This window comes from Aspergillus foveolatus, assembly GCF_047715535.1.
Source record: "Aspergillus foveolatus strain CBS 279.81 unplaced genomic scaffold BDW70scaffold_68, whole genome shotgun sequence".
Classification (NCBI taxonomy): domain Eukaryota; kingdom Fungi; phylum Ascomycota; class Eurotiomycetes; order Eurotiales; family Aspergillaceae; genus Aspergillus; species Aspergillus foveolatus.
Window position 1 is genome coordinate 61,416 of NW_027396132.1, and position 16,602 is coordinate 78,017.

The window sequence follows — 16,602 nt, forward strand, 5'->3', positions numbered from 1 at the left end:
ATGGCCTCTGCGTTCGAGCCAGACTACCGGACCTTATCCTATTTCCCTGTCCCTCAAGCCCCCATCTACAGAGACGCACCGTATACACCACCGCCACCGCAACACTATGCGATACCAAGCGTCGGATGCGGCCCAGGTTTGTCTAACGGCTCTTCATCTATCCAGTCCAGCCATTGCTAACAAGCCAAAGCCGTCCCATTCGCACCATACTTTTCCCAGACACCGTTCCTCAGCTCAATACCATATGTGCACAACGAATACGACGGCTTCGTCAACGGCGTCATCGGCGACGTCCTCATCCGCGTCGACGACGGCTTCACCTATAAACAACCATACGATGCAAAGATCTTAGCTGCGAATCGGTATACAGTGCCCGAGTCCAACCTCATGTGGGGCTCCGACGTCTCATTCGGTCCGAACGGCTACCAACCGGGCACGAATTCCTCGCCAGAAGTCAAGATGGAGCCGGAACCGGCTCCCTTATATGGAATCCATGCAGTATCGCATTCGCGGGCTGCCACGCCAACGCCGGCGCAGACGCCCGCACTCAAGCCCGAGTCTGAGCCAGAGACGGAGCTGGAGCTGGAGCCCGAGGCAGTGACAGCGGCAACGAAAACACTATCGTCAAGCAAAGAAGAAGACCGCCTCCCTGAGCTGGCAGAACTGAGCCGAACCGGGCTCCAAAAGATTACGGGCAAGAAGCGAAGACGGCTCTTGCACATCATCGCTGAGCGGAATCGGCGTCTGCATCAGAACAGGATGTACGACGAATTGTACAAGATGGTGCCCGGGCTGGAAAACAGTTCGCGTTCGACCAAGCGGGAGGTCCTTATGCGTACTGCGGACTTTTTGGCGGAACTCGTAGAGGGGAACCGAAGACTACAGCAGCAACTGAGGCATCTACAAGTGTTGCCCAACACGAGTTCAGGGTATGTGCTGGGGTAAAGGAAGCCGACCTTGAAAGGGATAGTAATGTGCCAGTTCCTAGCACTGGCAGGGTATGAAGAGATGCAGGCGTTCCTTTTCCTTTGTTTTGATTTGATTTCTTTTCAGGGCTGGCCCTACTGTGTTGATGCTATACCACATTTATTCCCCTTTGTACTATTAGAAGCGAGAGATACCACAATCGCGTATATTGCTTTGTTTATGCTATCAGTCCATACTATCTAGCTTAACTGAAGAGCTCGCAGGGAAAGCCATCTGTAGGGCTTGCAGCACAATCGAAGAGATATCACTATCAAAATTTGTTAGTCAATTTCGTCACTCATGGCATATTTGCTGGGTATATACCCATCAAGAGACCACACTTTGACATTTTCATTCCCCGGCCCCTCGCTTGCTCTGACACTGACAATCCGCGGAAGGATCAGGCCGGAACCTCACGGAATCCTTCGACGCAGGTAGTCGTCGAATCTGGGATAATTTCTTGTCTTTTGCGCTGACCAGAAATCCGCGCCCAACCTCACATGCTGGCCATGAAGCCGAGAATGGTACGAGGTTGCACCCGAGGCCCTTTGGAACTGTGGACGTACGTACGTTTATCCAGGGTCTCATTAGCCCTCATACCGAATATGCTTATGCCTAGCTGGGCCAGTAAGAAAAGAGAACTGCTATCGCAATATGCATCTCTGTTATCTAGAGCATGTTATAAGGGCACTAAGGTCTCGCGTTTTTGGTCGAACGGCTTCGGACCCTTTGTGCCTCGTAGCTCCAATTTACAATACATTCAGCCAGAATTCCGCGAATTGAGAACCAAAGATCGAAGCCACAATTTGGTTAGTCAAGCCACCTGCATAAGGGTTGGATCAATCGCGGTTTTATCGAGATCTTTGCGGCGTGGGCGTTGAATTCCCCAACGCCGGCTTGCAACCGATCCAAGTAAGAAATGGCTTCTTGAGGCACTGATGGAGAATCGGCCGCCGTTTAAGAACGTGCGGATGAAATGCAGGACCTCTTTTTTCGGATTTCTGTATGTTTTTGTATGTTTTGGTAGTGTTAAATTTGCGACGTCACTCGTGGAAAGGTTCGGGCTTAGGCGGCCAGGGCTGGGGGTTACGCTGCAGGGTTATAGGCGTTACTTTTAGCTCATTGGAAGTAAGATTCGCTAGACTTCCAATACAAGGTATCGGAAATGGACGACTTGAAGCCTTGAGTCTGCCGAGACGGCCATTATACCTATGGACTATCTTATTTGGTGAACTAACGTATGAAAAAGGAGATCAGTTTTGAGTTTAGTATCCAGGTCGGATCTGCCTCAGGTTGGACCGGTCTTTTGCAATCAAGATTTAGGACAGACTATTCAGACAGCCTCCATTATTTCGTGCTGTTTGGCGCTTTCACTGCGTGTATACCGCTCAGGTGCATGTTCTAACCCTTGTATCATGACCGAATAATCCGTGTAACAGAATGTACTCTTGTAGATAGTGTTGGGAAGTGTGATTCTTGTTAACGGTGCAACGTAGGACACTAAATCAAAGTACCCTTGATACTTCCTGGCATTTCCACCTGCGAATATGATTGAGCTCGGGTATATCTTCCACGCACGGTTCAAGGAGGCCCAAGCGACAGTCTTCCGAGTTCATGTAGCATCGGACGAGCTCGACAGAGAAGAGCAAGTGAGAAGCTCGTTGCGAACGGATTCCCTCGACTATGTGCAAGAAGCCTATCATTCTAGTCTGCTCGCCGTGCAAAGGGGCATTCTAGCCAACTGAAACTGGTCTGGCGTATCTCAGCAGCAATAAGTTTGCTTACATTATGTTATCGGGGAGCGCTGCGTAAAAGCCGGTCAGAACGAAGCAGCAAAGAGCTTGATCGTCAAATACCATTTAATCGGCAGAAAATAATGGAAATACGCTAAAATAAGCCTCCTGTTAGGACGAAAATGTGTCTTTAAGACAGCAAGAACGTATCAGACCTACACTTCTCGAAATGCCCATGAGCCGAAATTGCCCGTCATCTCCGTAGATCCATAGACCACGGCGCTTGTAATCCGCATAATACTGAAGATTGATGTTGATGTCCGAACGACTGCCGCTGTTTTCTGCGCGATGCTATCCATATGTCTCATCACATAGAAACTCTAGGGCGAGAAGAATAGCAGCTCTCTGAAAGTAGACCGCTGGTCTTTATGAAAACTTGTTCCTAGTACAATCACAGCGCTAGCTCATTCTAAGCCCGGACTCCAGCAATGATGGAGCTTATGGATGATTGCACTGACAATCTCCAACTTTGGAGGACGCTCATCCAGCTGGGCATCGTGGATGTCACGGTTGAAACTACACGGCTTCTTGGGGCATATTAGTGAATGAGACGCAATCGCCACCCAGAATTGACCAATATAGTGTGGCCGCAACGAAGTCATCCTGCAAGCCCTCGACGGCCCGGCCTAAGATCAGCTGGCCACAATTCGCCATCTTATCTTTGACTGCCACGGCTGTCTAATCGATCCGGTTTTCTGCCCACATGTCTTCTCTATGTAGGGAGCATACTAAGCCGGTGATCTTCGGCTGACGTAGCATTTGTTACGGTACCGTTCCCCGTTTTATTGTCAGCCCAACCCTACCATGGATTTTATACAGGCCCTGATCCTGCGACTTCTGCGTAAGACTACTGATTATGAACCACGGCTAATATAGATATAATCTATCCATACTCTGCTCAAGATTCGAGTTATTCAAGTTATACTCCCATTGGTGGTCTTTAGTGGTTGGCTGAGAGTGTTTATTAGCAAGTGAGGCATCCGGAGTAACAGTAGCATGAACTCGGTTCTCCTTCTTGTGATTCCGTACTCTTCAAATACTAGGTACAACGGACAACTTCCAAGCTTTTGACTCATTGATCACTATTTCTTAGTCACCTGGCAGCGAACTGCAGCCTCTATAAGGGTAATGGAAGTGCCATCTAAGCGAGATTTGATTGTATTTACTAAATACGTCATTAGTATGACAGGGAATGATGACTGACAGCTCCACCGAGAGATTGCTGGCATTCTTCAGTACGAGTCTGACGCAGCTTCATCTGCTTTGGAGTCATTATTCAGCCACAGAGCATGCTTACCGCATGAATTACAGCCGGGGTTTCCGGAAGAAGAGAGACGTTCTCTGGCATTGAGATTCTCGTGGTAACTGGTTTTAGATAGATTATGCCTTCTCATAGTATTCAAGGTGTATAGTCTCAGGATGCACGGTCCTCACCTGCTCCATGCTGAGCACTTATGACTGTCATGATTATCCTGATCCCTGCTGCCATACCCCAACTACCTCTATCTGAACTGGAACCATCACTCACGTTAGGTGACTGAGACTTTAGCAGTTTATGTTGATTTATCCATCTACTATTTATCTATTTAGAAAGGCGCACCTAGATCAATGGAATCAGACACTGCATGCTGATACTATGTTCATGATTTTCGATACTCGAAAGAGGCAGCAAGACCGCGCCCTCATGGGAGATAAGTCGTTAGGCTATGGTTCTACCAAGTTAATGCTTCCAATCATTACTCCCCCTTAATGATTCGTTCGCCTGAGTAGAGATGACTGTTTGATCGAATATACTCAAGATTCCTGAGATATCATGCCAAAGAGCAGAAAACTTGCCCATAGAAACCTTGTTCGAGTTACTTGGTAGTGGCACTGGAGCTAAGGATGGGGCTGCGTTTTATAGTGTGGGGTTTTATAGTATATCATATTTACAAACGCCAATGTAGTCTACGCTCCAACACGCCTCTCTGTCTAGGTTTGATCCCCTCATCTAGTTATCAAGGAGAACATCATACAGATACACAGTAGATGTGTGCACGACATTAGTACACATACTATCAACTGCCTAGCCTAGTAAAATGTCTACCACAGCAGCCGGATGCATGTTTCACAGGCGCAGCATCGGCCTCGTTAACCTAGCCTCCCCAAACTTCCTCTCTGCCATTCTCATGCAGTTTCGAAGGCATGCTTAATCAACACAGATATTGTGGTTAACATATGTATTAGTAGCGAGGTTTCGACAGGCCACTTCGAATGAAACAGGGCGTATTATGGGATACACAAGCGAAGAAGACAGTCAAGTATATTGGCTGCATGCACATAGCGTACGAAAATGGCTGCCTGTCCATTGATTGTGATCTCTATCACCGACGATTGATACTTAAAAGGCCCGTCAGATGCAATGAGGGGGATGTGATCGCGTGCGCGTGTGCGTATGCGTATTCGTTTATATTGTATGGCCGTGACGTGACTGGTCCACTACGTGCTTCTATTATCTCCTAGGGCAAAGGCCACCATATAAAAGCTTCTAAAGAGCAGTCAGCTCTTAAAGCTGACAGAGCGGAATTAGAGCACTAAACGCCGCCCGCTTATCTCCAGCGGAACTAAAGCCGATCAGACAGTAAGTTATAAAAACCTGCTTGGCCTTCCCACTGCAGTCGCAGTCCCAACGCCAGACCAACCCAACTATCCTACCCAACAGCGACATGTCCTCAACCTGGTTCATCACCGGCGCATCTTCCGGCTTCGGGCTTGACCTCGCCCTCCTCGCGCTCTCCTCCGGCCACAAGGTTATCGCCACCGTCCGTAACGCATCCAAGTCCTCCTCCTCTGTAGCGGCAATCAAAGCGAAAGGCGGCGAGGTCCTCGAGCTCGACGTCACAAAGGCCGATGCCGTTTCAGATATTGTAGAAAAGGCGAACGCGTTATACGGCGGCATCGACATTCTCGTCAATAATGCGGGGTACTCGCTCTTGGGCGCTGTGGAGGACATGACGTGAGTGTTGCCCAATGACAGCCCTTTCTCCATTGAAGAGGGAAATCTTATGTCTCTGGGATCTGAGGGCTAACAATAACAGAGACGAGGAGGCCAAACTCCAAATGGAAACGAACTTCTTCGGCCCCTTTCGCCTCATCCGCTCATTCCTGCCGACGTTGCGGTCCCGCAAAAACGGAGGCGCGACCATTGTCAACGTCAGCAGCGTAGCTGGCCAAGATGCCCTGCCTACATGCGGTCTGTACGCCGCCTCCAAGTTCGCACTGGAGGGTCTATCAGAGGCATTAGCCCGCGAGGTCGCACCGTTCAACATCTCCGTCCTGATCGTAGAACCCGGCGCATTCAGGACGAATTTCCTCTCTGCCGTGCAAAAGACCGAGACGCCGTTGTCTGAACCGTACAGGGGCGGTCCAGTGGATGTTGTCCTGGGCAAGTTTGAGGCCGCGCAGGGGAAGCAGAGGGGAAATCCACGCAAGGCGGTTCAGAGGGTGTTTGAGGTCGTCACAGGGACGGGAGAGGCCGGCGCTCTGAAAGGGAAGATTCTGAGGTTGCCACTGGGACCGGACTGTGTGGAGAGGGTTGAGGGCAAGATGGGGAGGTTGCAAAGTGATTTTGATGCTACACGGGGCGTTGCAATGGGGACGGACCTTGACTGAGCGGCGGCAATGGAAAGTGATAGATGCGCTAAAGTGCTTTTGCTACAGTATAACTGCCTTGATAGAAGATAGAAATAAAGAGCAATTCTCTATTGGCTGACCCAATCTGAGTCTAGTGGTTTCTTTATTTTGGGGACGGGCAGATCTCAACACTTATACTTCATCCAACACGGGCTTTCGCCGTATCGGGCATTTACTACTTGGTACATTGCAGAGGTCTTTTTGTTTTCTGTACACTGCCGTGGAGCTAAGTTGTTAAGCCTGATCTACCGTCAACCTCTAGAATTCTAAATGCAGCTGCAGTATTCCGTCACTGTTGCCAGTTGGGCCTCCAGTCATGGAGCCGTCTCAGAAAATAATCAAAAGACGGATAGACTAAATTGATCTAATCCTTCCTCTGACCACGGTTGTCTCGTCAAATCCACCCTGGTCAGGAGAAAATGTCTACCCAGCATTTCATTTCAGACCATATACTTACATATTGTGCAGTATATCACCGATCATGCCGAGATAAACCGTCCAGGCTCCCCCAACCACACATCCATATAGTCGAATGCCGTGCGGACCGTGTCTCCAAACTCCCCTGGATACGTCTCACACTCCGCACAGGTATTGATCGTATGCTGCGCCCCCTCCACAAACGCAATGCTCTTATCGGTTGTCTTCGTAGCAGCAAGATAGATCTTCTCCGCGTTTAGATACTCGTAATGTCCTGTGTTCCCCATCGTCAGCAAGGGGACTGAGATCCCAGCGACACTGGAGATCGGCGCCGTCTGCGAAGACGCCCAATCCACGCCCGTGATATTGTCCGCCATCACAGCGAGATTCTCAGCGTCAACGCGGATGGCAAAGGTTGATAGGAAGCGGGTGACGGTCGTCTTGAGGGCGCCGTTGTAGAAGTTGGTTGTGTCGGAGGGGATTCCGGCGCTGGGGACACGCACGCTCGGCACGATCTGCGTCGTCGTTCGGTTACCCTTATGCAGGAGGGGCCATTTGTATGCCGTATGGGAGAGGAAGCGGGTATCCTGGCTGATGATCTTGTTGTTGAATCCAATGTAGTTTGCGTCGGCGATAACGAGACCTTCGTCGTCAGTGTAGGTGGCGTTTCCAGACTGGATGAGCTCGTTGCGCTGGACGGCTGAGTCAATGAGATCATTCCAGCGCGATGCCACGGCTGCATAGAACTCCTTCACGAAGGAGGAGGTGTAGTTCGCACCGGCTTCGGTCCACCCGTTTGCCGGGCTGTAGAGGTTCACTGCCTCAGATGAGTTGGTGACGGCAGGGTTCAGCGACAGGAGGGTCATCGTCGAGAGTCCGTAGTTTGCATCAATGAGCAGCACCCCGTCCGCGGGCTCCAGCGCGTCCATGGCGTTCGAGCAGGGGTAGATCTTCTCAGTGCCGTTACAGGCTGAAGCGCCGTTCTCGGCCACATCCTGGTACGCAGCCATCATCGCACCGCCGCCCGAATGGCCCCAGACAATCACCTTGTCGATGTCGTCCATAGCCCGCAGGAACTGCACTCCTGCTCCGACATCACTCATCATCGTCTCGAAATCCAAATCGTTCATGAGACCCGTCTTGCTCTGTGCATTGTTCAGACAGAGGGTCGTGTAGCCGCGCACGGGAAGCTCGCTGCACGGATAGAAGGTCGTGTAGTCTTGCTCTGCGTGCATGACTAGTATGCCGATGCGGGCTTTGGCAGGATCAGTGCCGGGAAGGGGCTGGAAAAGCCCCCCCACTACGCCTGTGCCAAAAGTTACGAGGGAGGGAATCGGCAGGGAGACGTTGCCCAGGGAGGTTTCAGTGATTTGGCTCGGCCATTGTACGCCGGCAGCGGCGCCAGCAGCGCTGGCACCGCTGGCTGCGAGGACGGAGAGAAGGGTTGAGCGTTTCAAGGACGGCATGATTATGGGACGGTGTCTAGCATTGAAACTGAAACTGAGTGACTGAGAACACTTTATAGATCTCAGGAACTGGGAGGTATTGATGAGGTCATGTAAAGGGCCGTATATCCGGAGTATAGCCGGGACCAGATAGGCTATAGAGTACTCTCCTTCCACTCCATCCTACAACGGCGGTTTCATACGCGCGTCCAGCGGAGACTGTCTGAGCGGGAGATCCGCAGTTTAAGCACAGTCGAGCCACTGGTGTTCGGCAGTGTCTTCGGATAGAGTAGTGCAGGTACACCATAGCAGACAATTAAGTAGGGAGGTCGGCGTATAGCTCTGGGAATAGCAGCCAACCCCGAGGTTTCGGGCGAGAGAAGCGGAGACTAAACCCCTAGAAGCAGCCATGGCCGAGCTATGGAGTCTGCAGGTACGGCCCTGACGATCATCAGTCTAATGCACAGTGGAACTGGTGATTCAAAGGGGAGGTTTAGGATTGATAACTCCCGGAAAGTCTCTTCAGATGCCTACTGTAGGCGAGTATGGACATACGTCGTGAGCAGTAGGTTACTTCCCGGCAGTGTTATTAATCTGTCCTGAGACGGCGTTAAATTTTCCTTTCTCTTGGATATCCTGGTTGTGTTTGCTTGTGATCTATTGGATTCGGCGCGGTAAATGCACTATCATTATGGGTTGATGTGTATTTGGCATATTGTCGAGCGCGAGCTTGCAGGTCGCAGTTCTGCTGGTGGGCTGTCCATGCCCATGCGCCCACCAGGAAACCGTCAAATTCTTTAAAGACCATCTCACTGATTTGATGCCCTGGTGGGAGCCAGTGGAGCAGCCTGCGTAGTAGTAATACGCAATGAAGCGGTCATAGAAGCTTTAATCAGGGGGTTTTCCTTAAGCGACATTACAATGCGCGCTAACGCTCAGTCAGTCCCGGGTCTCGGCCTGCCCGCAGTCGAGCTATGGCCGGTATGGTGGAAAACCACGGCAAAGCCGTAGTTCGGTCCAGTGCAGTCGCCAAAGGCGACCTGGCCGGCAGAAGCCGCCATTCCCCGTAGGCCGTCTAATGCTGGTTCCAGGGCCTGGTGGGAAGCCAGAGGTTGGACGCTTAAGGACGGGATGGGCGAGGAGTTCATGTTGATAACAACCCCCATACTCAGGAGGTCCCCGTATGCGTTCATGGGGCAACTGAAAACATCACTGGGTGTGACAGCCAGGGAGCAGACTAGACTGGCGTTGGATTGAGATGAAGAATGAGGTTCGCAGCGATTGGCAAACGCCATGTTTGCTGACAGAAGGACGAGGAGAAAAGTCTAGAATGAAAATGGTAAGGGTGTGGAATCTGGATCAAAGATTCAGGGTTGATCTGGTCCCTACTGCTAACCCTAATGCATCCTGCTTGAGCAGTTTGTGGTGCAGCTCTCCCAGGGCTCAACTCTGCTCAAGTCTCAGGACAACGAGATAACAGTCGATATACAGAGGAAATCAAATCTTCATTGCTGGGAAAGGGTATGGGGCTTGCTGCTTTACTCTCCACTAGATAATCAAGAGAACCATATATCCAGCCGTGGAGTCTTAGGTTTCGAACAGTAACTATAGACGGTTTCTACAGTTCACGTTCAGTTCCTTCCTCACAAAGGGATCGAGTTAATGTCATCTTGCAATCAAGTCCTGACATGAAGATCTCGGGTGGGTATGTCCGTCTTTTATTCTTCCTGCTGATGCTCATAATGGTGGGAGAGTGCACTAACATTCTGTCAGAAGGGTGGAAAGTTATATGATTTTCCTTCTATTTTATGGTTCAGGAAACGGTATTGGCCGTCAGCTTGGTTGTCTAGCTAGAAAGCTGTAACTAACTGGCGGGGCAGCTGGTTCTAGTTGCATGTCTGAACACCGGAAGGAACCCGAGCATATACACCAGCCTGAGATGCCATGGCCTCATAAGGCCGCTGTCCCTCATCCTTATGTGCACGAAGAAAATACTCCGTTAGCGAGTTATACGGGTCAGGTCAAGTTAGAGCAGCGTCACGGCTCTGCAGGCCGTGGTCCCGAATTAGTATTGCAAGCACCAACAAACCCCATTTACGATATCAATCTGCTATGATTATCCTAAGCAACTGTAATAATGATCCAGCATAGACTCCAAAGTTCATCCTGAGCATAGTGCTTGGGATAAGCAGCGCGCCATTATCCAGCAACATTGTGTAAACCAGTGTACAGGATAAACTACTGCCATTTCTGACTGCCTTCCTAACAAAGCTTGGATTTGCTTTGTAAAGTGGGGACTTGTGAATTCCTGCTTTGGCCTATTTCCACCCACCGCGCGGGGAACTATGAATGAGACCCTACCAAAGTATCTAAAGGTTTCTCTGACTCCTTTAGACTGGGGCTGGATAGTAAGATTTCTAGTAGAGTGAGTCCATGTGATGGTGACAGAGAAATCTTTCGGTATGAAATACCAATTTACGGCCGAGAGACGACCAAATCCAGAGTGGTCCGCTGAGAAAATATAAAACTGGCTTGTATCTCGGATTCGGATACCCAGGGCACAGACAGAACTTCAGTGTTAATCTATTAACAATCCTTGATTCGTGAAATCCGGCTCTCGCGATATTGTATCTTTTATTACTAGGTGTATTACACCCTTTCACACTATTCACAACAAACCCCAATGCCTAGGACCTTATAGTTTCTTTATGATAGAGGTGATTGTATGAAAAGAAGTCGAGCTGTAGTCGAGCTTGGGAAATAGTGTCTTGGGAACTATCCCTTCCGGATAACGCCTGCATTTTCAGATGAAAGTTCCTTGAGGCAATAACAAAGAATGTATTTCAATGAGTGTTTATGAAGCTAATTGAACTTGAGGCTTGCTGCTTGGCTGAAGGAGCGGAGTTGGCTTTGCTGCCTCATTTGTTGAATAGTCAGAGCGACCTACTGCACGTGCTGATCCAAATACACGGGTCAGTTGAACGAATAATCTCCTTTGTATTTTGCTACCGCATCAAGCGTCATTGGATAGGTTCTAAGTCGACTCCAAGAAGATTACGTCGGTCGTGCCTCATAACCTACCATTATATATATTGAGACAATGACTGATTGATTTTCAACGACATTTCCCCCCAAAGCCATGACCAGCTGACACAGACCAATGGGCTAAGCAAAGTCTCCGCGCATGGTAGGTTAATATCGACCCAGCACTCAGCACAACTAGAGAGCAAAAGGAAAAGATCCACTACAATAGGCAGAAAGGAGTATGACTATTTGGCGCTATGAACCTGAACATTGATCACCGGGCAAACCCTACTTATATGGCGGAAACGGAGACGGACTCCACAAAGCGGGACGGGTGGACATACTTGATCTTAGCGAGTCAGTGAACAGGTGGGGCTCGGGGCTTACGCTTTTGGGCATCAATGGATTGCGCAAGATCGTGGACTTTGAATGTGAAGGAGGAAATTGATAATTCAAGGCATGGAACTCAGTTCAGTGGTTGGTGAGTATCTCACGAAGCCTTGGTAGGGCCCATTCCTTTCCATCGGGATCTCCCAACAGAGGCTTGCGGTACCGTACTTCCGGGTTCTACCTCTTATGGGCCCACTTATGGATGCAAGCGAGTTGTTGGGATGCTCCACGTTTCTCAGCTGAAGAGGCTGATCAGTAGCGGCACGTTCAGCTCAATTTGTCATTCGTCCGCCGTCCAGGGTATCGATGGAGTGCTGATATGAGAGATTTTGCCACTACACCAAAAAGGGTCAACCCTTATTAGTAAGGGCTTTTATTCTGGTTGTCATGATATTATTGTCATCCAATAGAATTTTCAAATATCACGCACCATCAATCATGGCAATCAGAAGAACAGGAGGGTGCCCCGAGAAGCTAGAAAAGGTTCCACGACGAAAGATTACCCACCACCATCAGGTGAGACTGATGACACTGCCATTGTCGTTTTAGTGGATTATCATACTCTGCGCAATTTGACTAAACGTTTTGCCACTAACTACCGACGTATTTGGACCAACATCGAGAAGTAGCTTCTGATCATCACTCTCCCCCCCACCGCTGATCGTGGGGAGCACTGGCGTTTATCAACGCCAGCTGAAAACAATCGAGAGTTCAGCTGAAAGCATTTCGCTCCACTGAAAATTCATTGTTTTGACGTAGGTAGGTAGCGGGGCATAATACCTCAGGCTAACTTAAACAGAATATAAATAATAAGGCCTCACCCCCCCTTTTAAACTTGCATAAACATCCCTCTCCGTATATCGTCAAAGTTATACAGAGCACTTCGCCCAGCCTCTACTTATTTCTTCATCTACACAAGCTTATACATTCCTCAAAATGACGGCCAATTATCAAATGGGGGAGGCAAACCGTGAGGCGCTTCGCAAGGAACTTGGACCCCTTGGCGATGGAATTTACTACCTTTGTAAGTGGGAAATTAACCATAGAATATAGCACAAAGCTGACTTGGCTTAGGGAATGCCATTGCGCCCTCTGGCGAAAGTGGCGATAAGCTCACGGGCTGGTGTCTAGCTATCAACCAAAATAATGATATTTTCTTCCTGAAAACCGGAGGATATTACTCGGGTTATCTCGAGGACCATCCCCCCAAGAATCCCAACCCCAGTCGGGAAAACCATTTTTGGCCGTCCGGAATTGATGTAAAGTCGCGCGAGTCAGATGCCAGGTTCATGGTACTTAGGCCCTTTTGGGATGATGCATACTGTCCCTATGGTAACCTGCGTGAATACGCCGAATGGTGGAATGGCTATGAAGTTACTGGGGAGGAGAAGGACTATTATACAGCTCTTATTAAAGCAGCCGAAGAGGAACAGGCGAAGAGACGCAAGGCTAAACAGGAACAGGAAAGGAAGGCCCGAGAGAAGGAGAGAGAAGAGAAGAAAGAGCGAAAGGAACTTCGAAAGGAACTTCGAAAGAAAGATCCAGAGTCATATCGAAGGCTTTTTCCACAGGAAGCTCTAAAGAGACACCTTCGAAAGAACAGTCCAGAGTCATATCGAGAGTCGTATCCAGAGGAAGCTGAAAAAAGAGAACAGAGAAAGCTTCGAAAGGAATCTCCGGAGGAATACCGAATGGCATATCCAAATGAATGGCTAGAGAGAGAAAAGCGAAAGATTCAGAATGGGGGGGTTTCTTCCGAGGATGACGATAGCGACGATAGCGACGATAGCGACGACGACAAAAGGGACGACGACGATAGGGACGACGACGATCAACCATTCTAAGTTACATATAAAAGCCGAAGATGCATTCTCATTTACCTAGGTTTTACCACATGAAATATCTCAATCATCAGTGCATGCAGACGTGAACTTCAGAATATTTTTTGAGATAGGAATATCATGCTATCAAAATATCCAAGATGCATGAATTTTACAGCCTTCTAATCTTGGGCCGATCGAACTTAAAGGTCCTGTGAAGATAAAGACTTCTAAAGTTTTACAGCATTAATAATCCAGGAGCTCCAGTCTCTGAGATAGCAACTCTTCGACCACAGCCTGACCCGCTGTTTGACTTGCGATACAGTTGCACATATTGGTTGGACCATTTTCTTAATTCAATACACCCGGAAAGGCCTGAAGCATGGGATAACCAAGTATCAGATTTCGTCAAGCGACATCTCCACTGGTTGGAAAGTCTTGGCCTTATTGGCGAGCTCCGGCACGGGATCTTAAGTCTCAGAAAGCTTTCAGCTCGTCGGAGCCAGCATCAGGTCATCTTTAAAGAGGCCAAAAGATTTGCAAATGCCAATGCTTTAATAATACAAGAGGCACCCCTACAAGCATATATTACTGCCCTTGTCTTCTGTCCTCGAAAAAGCTTTAAGCAAGAGACTTTATTGGAATCAGCGGTTTAACTTCATAAAACAGGTATATTTGATGCAAGAGTCCTGGGATCCATGTATACAAGGCCTTGAGGGCCATCGGAGCTCTGTCAACACCGTGGCCTTCTCACCTGACGGGCAGACGGTCGCGTCCGCTTCCAATGACAAGACCATCCGGCTCTGGGACGCAGCCTCTGGTGCTGAGAAGCATAAACATCATCTTGACATACTAGGAATTACTTTGTCATTCCCAGATAACAGCTGCCTCAAAACTGACCGCGGTTCAATTTTGGACTACGACGCTTGCAACTTCTCCATTGAATGGCCAGAGAATGGAATATTCATAGATAAGAAATGGGTGATTCGCAGCGGGCAGCGCTTGATCTGGCTTCCACCAGACTTTCGGGCGACATGTGCGGCTACCAGTGGCAATATAGTGGTTCTTGGCCATAGATCAGGCGGCTTGACATTTTGTGGTTGAATTAACAAATTTCATCCTGTGCTGCATACTATTTTCCCACGTGCTTCTCAGCCATCTTCCAACTTTATTTTCTAATCTCTCTATAAAACGAAGGCCTGGGGCCATGGTCACAATATACTTGGTGATTTTGCCACCCTGTAATTCCAGAATATTCTATATAACCTGTACCAAACAACGCTGAGCAGTGGGCAGACAGGCAATTAGTGATCCCAGGCTCTCGCGCCAGCATTATTAACCATGCCAAAGCTGGTTCGCAGATCCGGACCCCAGAGGCGTTCATTGCGCAGCGGAGCAAGTGAAGCGAGCATAGCAGAGCAATTATAATTGACCCGCAGGCTGTTAGACCAAGTATTTGATACCGAATAATGACGACTTCGCAGCCTCTGCAGGCAAACCTGGGTATTACTGATGGTCAAATTAATTATTCAATTCAATCCACCATCTTCCATACCATATCTTTCATATCAGATTGCCAGTGAATGTCTTGACTGTACGTAAGATTTGGGGGTCAAATATGTCTATCTAGGAATGCGGTGTATAGGCTAATCTCCTCAGCGCGACGTATGGTTTAGTGTCTTTTAGGTTAGGGTTTGAAAACCATTTTTGTTAATGTTGAGGGTAGAAGAACATTTCGGGTGCCTCTGTATATCATCCGAAGGCGATTTCGAGAACGACTGTATGGCGTCGACCTGAGAGGTACATTAGAATCATTGAGAAGCCACTGTATACAGAGCTGCTTGCTGGTGTTGAAAAATATTGAGTCCGTGGTTGAGTCTGTGTGCTGAGCGGGAGCTAAAACCGGCCCGATGGCGATGGCCGAAGGCGGCCCGTAGACGCCGGAAAACTCTGCACGGGATGAGGCTATCCCAACAGTCCTAGGTCGGAGATGAAATCCCCAAACAGAAACCCTACGAGCTCCAGCGATTGAGTTCCCCTCACTGGATGATGACAAAAGAATCACAAACCAGATTATTGCCAGCCTGGTTATTAGCCTAAGGAAAGCCGTCGCATAACAAACCAGCGTAATTGAGGCAGCCCGGGCAGAGATCCGGGTGTCACGAGCTAGAGTCGTTGATACTAACAAGTAGCATTGGACTAGAGAAGAATTCGCTAAAGAACTTGATAGGAAATATGAGGCCACGTGATCTCCGGTGGATTGACCGGACATCGCCTGGTTCTAGAAGGTTCTCACCCTCTGTATGTATATATAGCGGGGAACAGAAGAGTAAGAATAATGCAGGCAATAAGGAATCTATCGTCAACAAGATAGATGGTCAATCGTCATATGGCATCCGATCCTTAGTAGGCTACGTTGGTGTAGTTGATACAGTTTCCTCCTGCCCTTTCCCCTTTGAGCATATTCCACAACAGAACTAATAAACAGTAACCGTCGAGCTTCTTATATGCTTTGCCTGAATGGCAAGCTTGGTAGCAAGCTCGGACCATTGGACTCCGGGCGTGTTGATCAGTATCGAGCATATTGGTCACGTTGATCTTGTTAATCCTGTTGATCATGTTGTTGATCGTGTTGTTGATCATGTCGATCATGTCCAGCATGTCCGGCTTATCCGGCTCGTCATAATTCGGGCAATGCTCGAATCAAGACTTCGAGCGTAGCTCGTCACACCGGGAGATCAAAACAGAACAAAAGGCCCTGAAAGAACAGAATACAGAGCTCTAAGAGAAGATCCAGATACTGCATGCCTAGATTGAGACCCAGACAACAGCAAGCCCACCTCCCAAATTATGGGCAGAAGTGGCCGCCAGTAACAGTTCCTACAACACTAATACTATAATCCGCCGACCCCAGAGAGAGCTATACTGTATCCGAATTAGCACGGCTCGGCCTACAGAGGACGACAATGACGAGGCCAATAACAACACTTTCACGAGATTCTTGCCTACAGATACCGCGAACAACCACATTAGAACTGCCCTAGCTAACAGTGTCACAGGCTATGGCCTGGATCT

General features: G+C 48.9%; 6 protein-coding genes across 6 annotated transcripts; 3 read left to right on the plus strand and 3 right to left on the minus strand.

Annotated features, from left to right (window-relative positions):
• BDW70DRAFT_153194 (basic helix-loop-helix domain-containing protein) lies at positions 1-1,585 on the plus strand (the record flags this gene model as incomplete). Its single annotated transcript, XM_073739583.1, has 4 exons — positions 1-136; positions 191-929; positions 1,301-1,400; positions 1,547-1,585. The coding sequence occupies 4 exons, from the start codon at positions 1-3 to the stop codon at positions 1,583-1,585; spliced, it is 1,014 nt and encodes a 337-aa protein (XP_073592418.1).
• A 3,859-nt stretch (positions 1,586-5,444) lies between these two features.
• On the plus strand, positions 5,445-6,447 carry BDW70DRAFT_143048 (putative short chain oxidoreductase/dehydrogenase). Its single transcript, XM_073738042.1, has 2 exons — positions 5,445-5,754; positions 5,837-6,447. Exons 1-2 carry the CDS (start codon positions 5,465-5,467, stop codon positions 6,408-6,410), a joined length of 864 nt encoding a protein of 287 aa, XP_073592419.1. The 5' UTR covers positions 5,445-5,464; the 3' UTR covers positions 6,411-6,447.
• Positions 6,448-6,910: 463 nt separating this feature from the next.
• Positions 6,911-8,314, minus strand: BDW70DRAFT_171152 (uncharacterized protein; the record flags this gene model as incomplete). Its single annotated transcript, XM_073743142.1, has 2 exons — positions 6,911-8,103; positions 8,266-8,314. The coding sequence occupies 2 exons, from the start codon at positions 8,312-8,314 to the stop codon at positions 6,911-6,913; spliced, it is 1,242 nt and encodes a 413-aa protein (XP_073592420.1).
• A 914-nt stretch (positions 8,315-9,228) lies between these two features.
• BDW70DRAFT_163373 (uncharacterized protein) lies at positions 9,229-9,588 on the minus strand (the record flags this gene model as incomplete). Its single annotated transcript, XM_073741293.1, has 1 exon — positions 9,229-9,588. One exon carries the CDS (start codon positions 9,586-9,588, stop codon positions 9,229-9,231), a length of 360 nt encoding a protein of 119 aa, XP_073592421.1.
• Positions 9,589-12,327: 2,739 nt separating this feature from the next.
• BDW70DRAFT_143049 (uncharacterized protein) lies at positions 12,328-13,661 on the plus strand. Its single transcript, XM_073738043.1, has 3 exons — positions 12,328-12,462; positions 12,507-12,731; positions 12,782-13,661. The coding sequence occupies exons 2-3, from the start codon at positions 12,644-12,646 to the stop codon at positions 13,549-13,551; spliced, it is 858 nt and encodes a 285-aa protein (XP_073592422.1). The 5' UTR covers positions 12,328-12,462; positions 12,507-12,643; the 3' UTR covers positions 13,552-13,661.
• Positions 13,662-15,756: 2,095 nt separating this feature from the next.
• Positions 15,757-16,271, minus strand: BDW70DRAFT_107059 (uncharacterized protein). The gene has a single exon (XM_073734429.1). It carries the CDS (start codon positions 16,186-16,188, stop codon positions 15,931-15,933), a length of 258 nt encoding a protein of 85 aa, XP_073592423.1. The 5' UTR covers positions 16,189-16,271; the 3' UTR covers positions 15,757-15,930.
• Positions 16,272-16,602: the final 331 nt, after the last annotated feature.

Coding starts and splice junctions, on each gene's coding strand:
- BDW70DRAFT_143048 (XM_073738042.1), top strand. CDS start 5,465: ATGTCCTCAACCTGGTTCATCACCGGCGCATCTTCCGGCTTCGGGCTT. Junction 5,755..5,836: donor GGCGCTGTGGAGGACATGAC/GTGAGTGTTGCC, acceptor TAACAATAACAG/AGACGAGGAGGCCAAACTCC.
- BDW70DRAFT_143049 (XM_073738043.1), top strand. CDS start 12,644: ATGACGGCCAATTATCAAATGGGGGAGGCAAACCGTGAGGCGCTTCGC. Junction 12,732..12,781: donor CGATGGAATTTACTACCTTT/GTAAGTGGGAAA, acceptor GACTTGGCTTAG/GGAATGCCATTGCGCCCTCT.
- BDW70DRAFT_107059 (XM_073734429.1), bottom strand. CDS start 16,188: ATGCTGGACATGATCGACATGATCAACAACACGATCAACAACATGATC.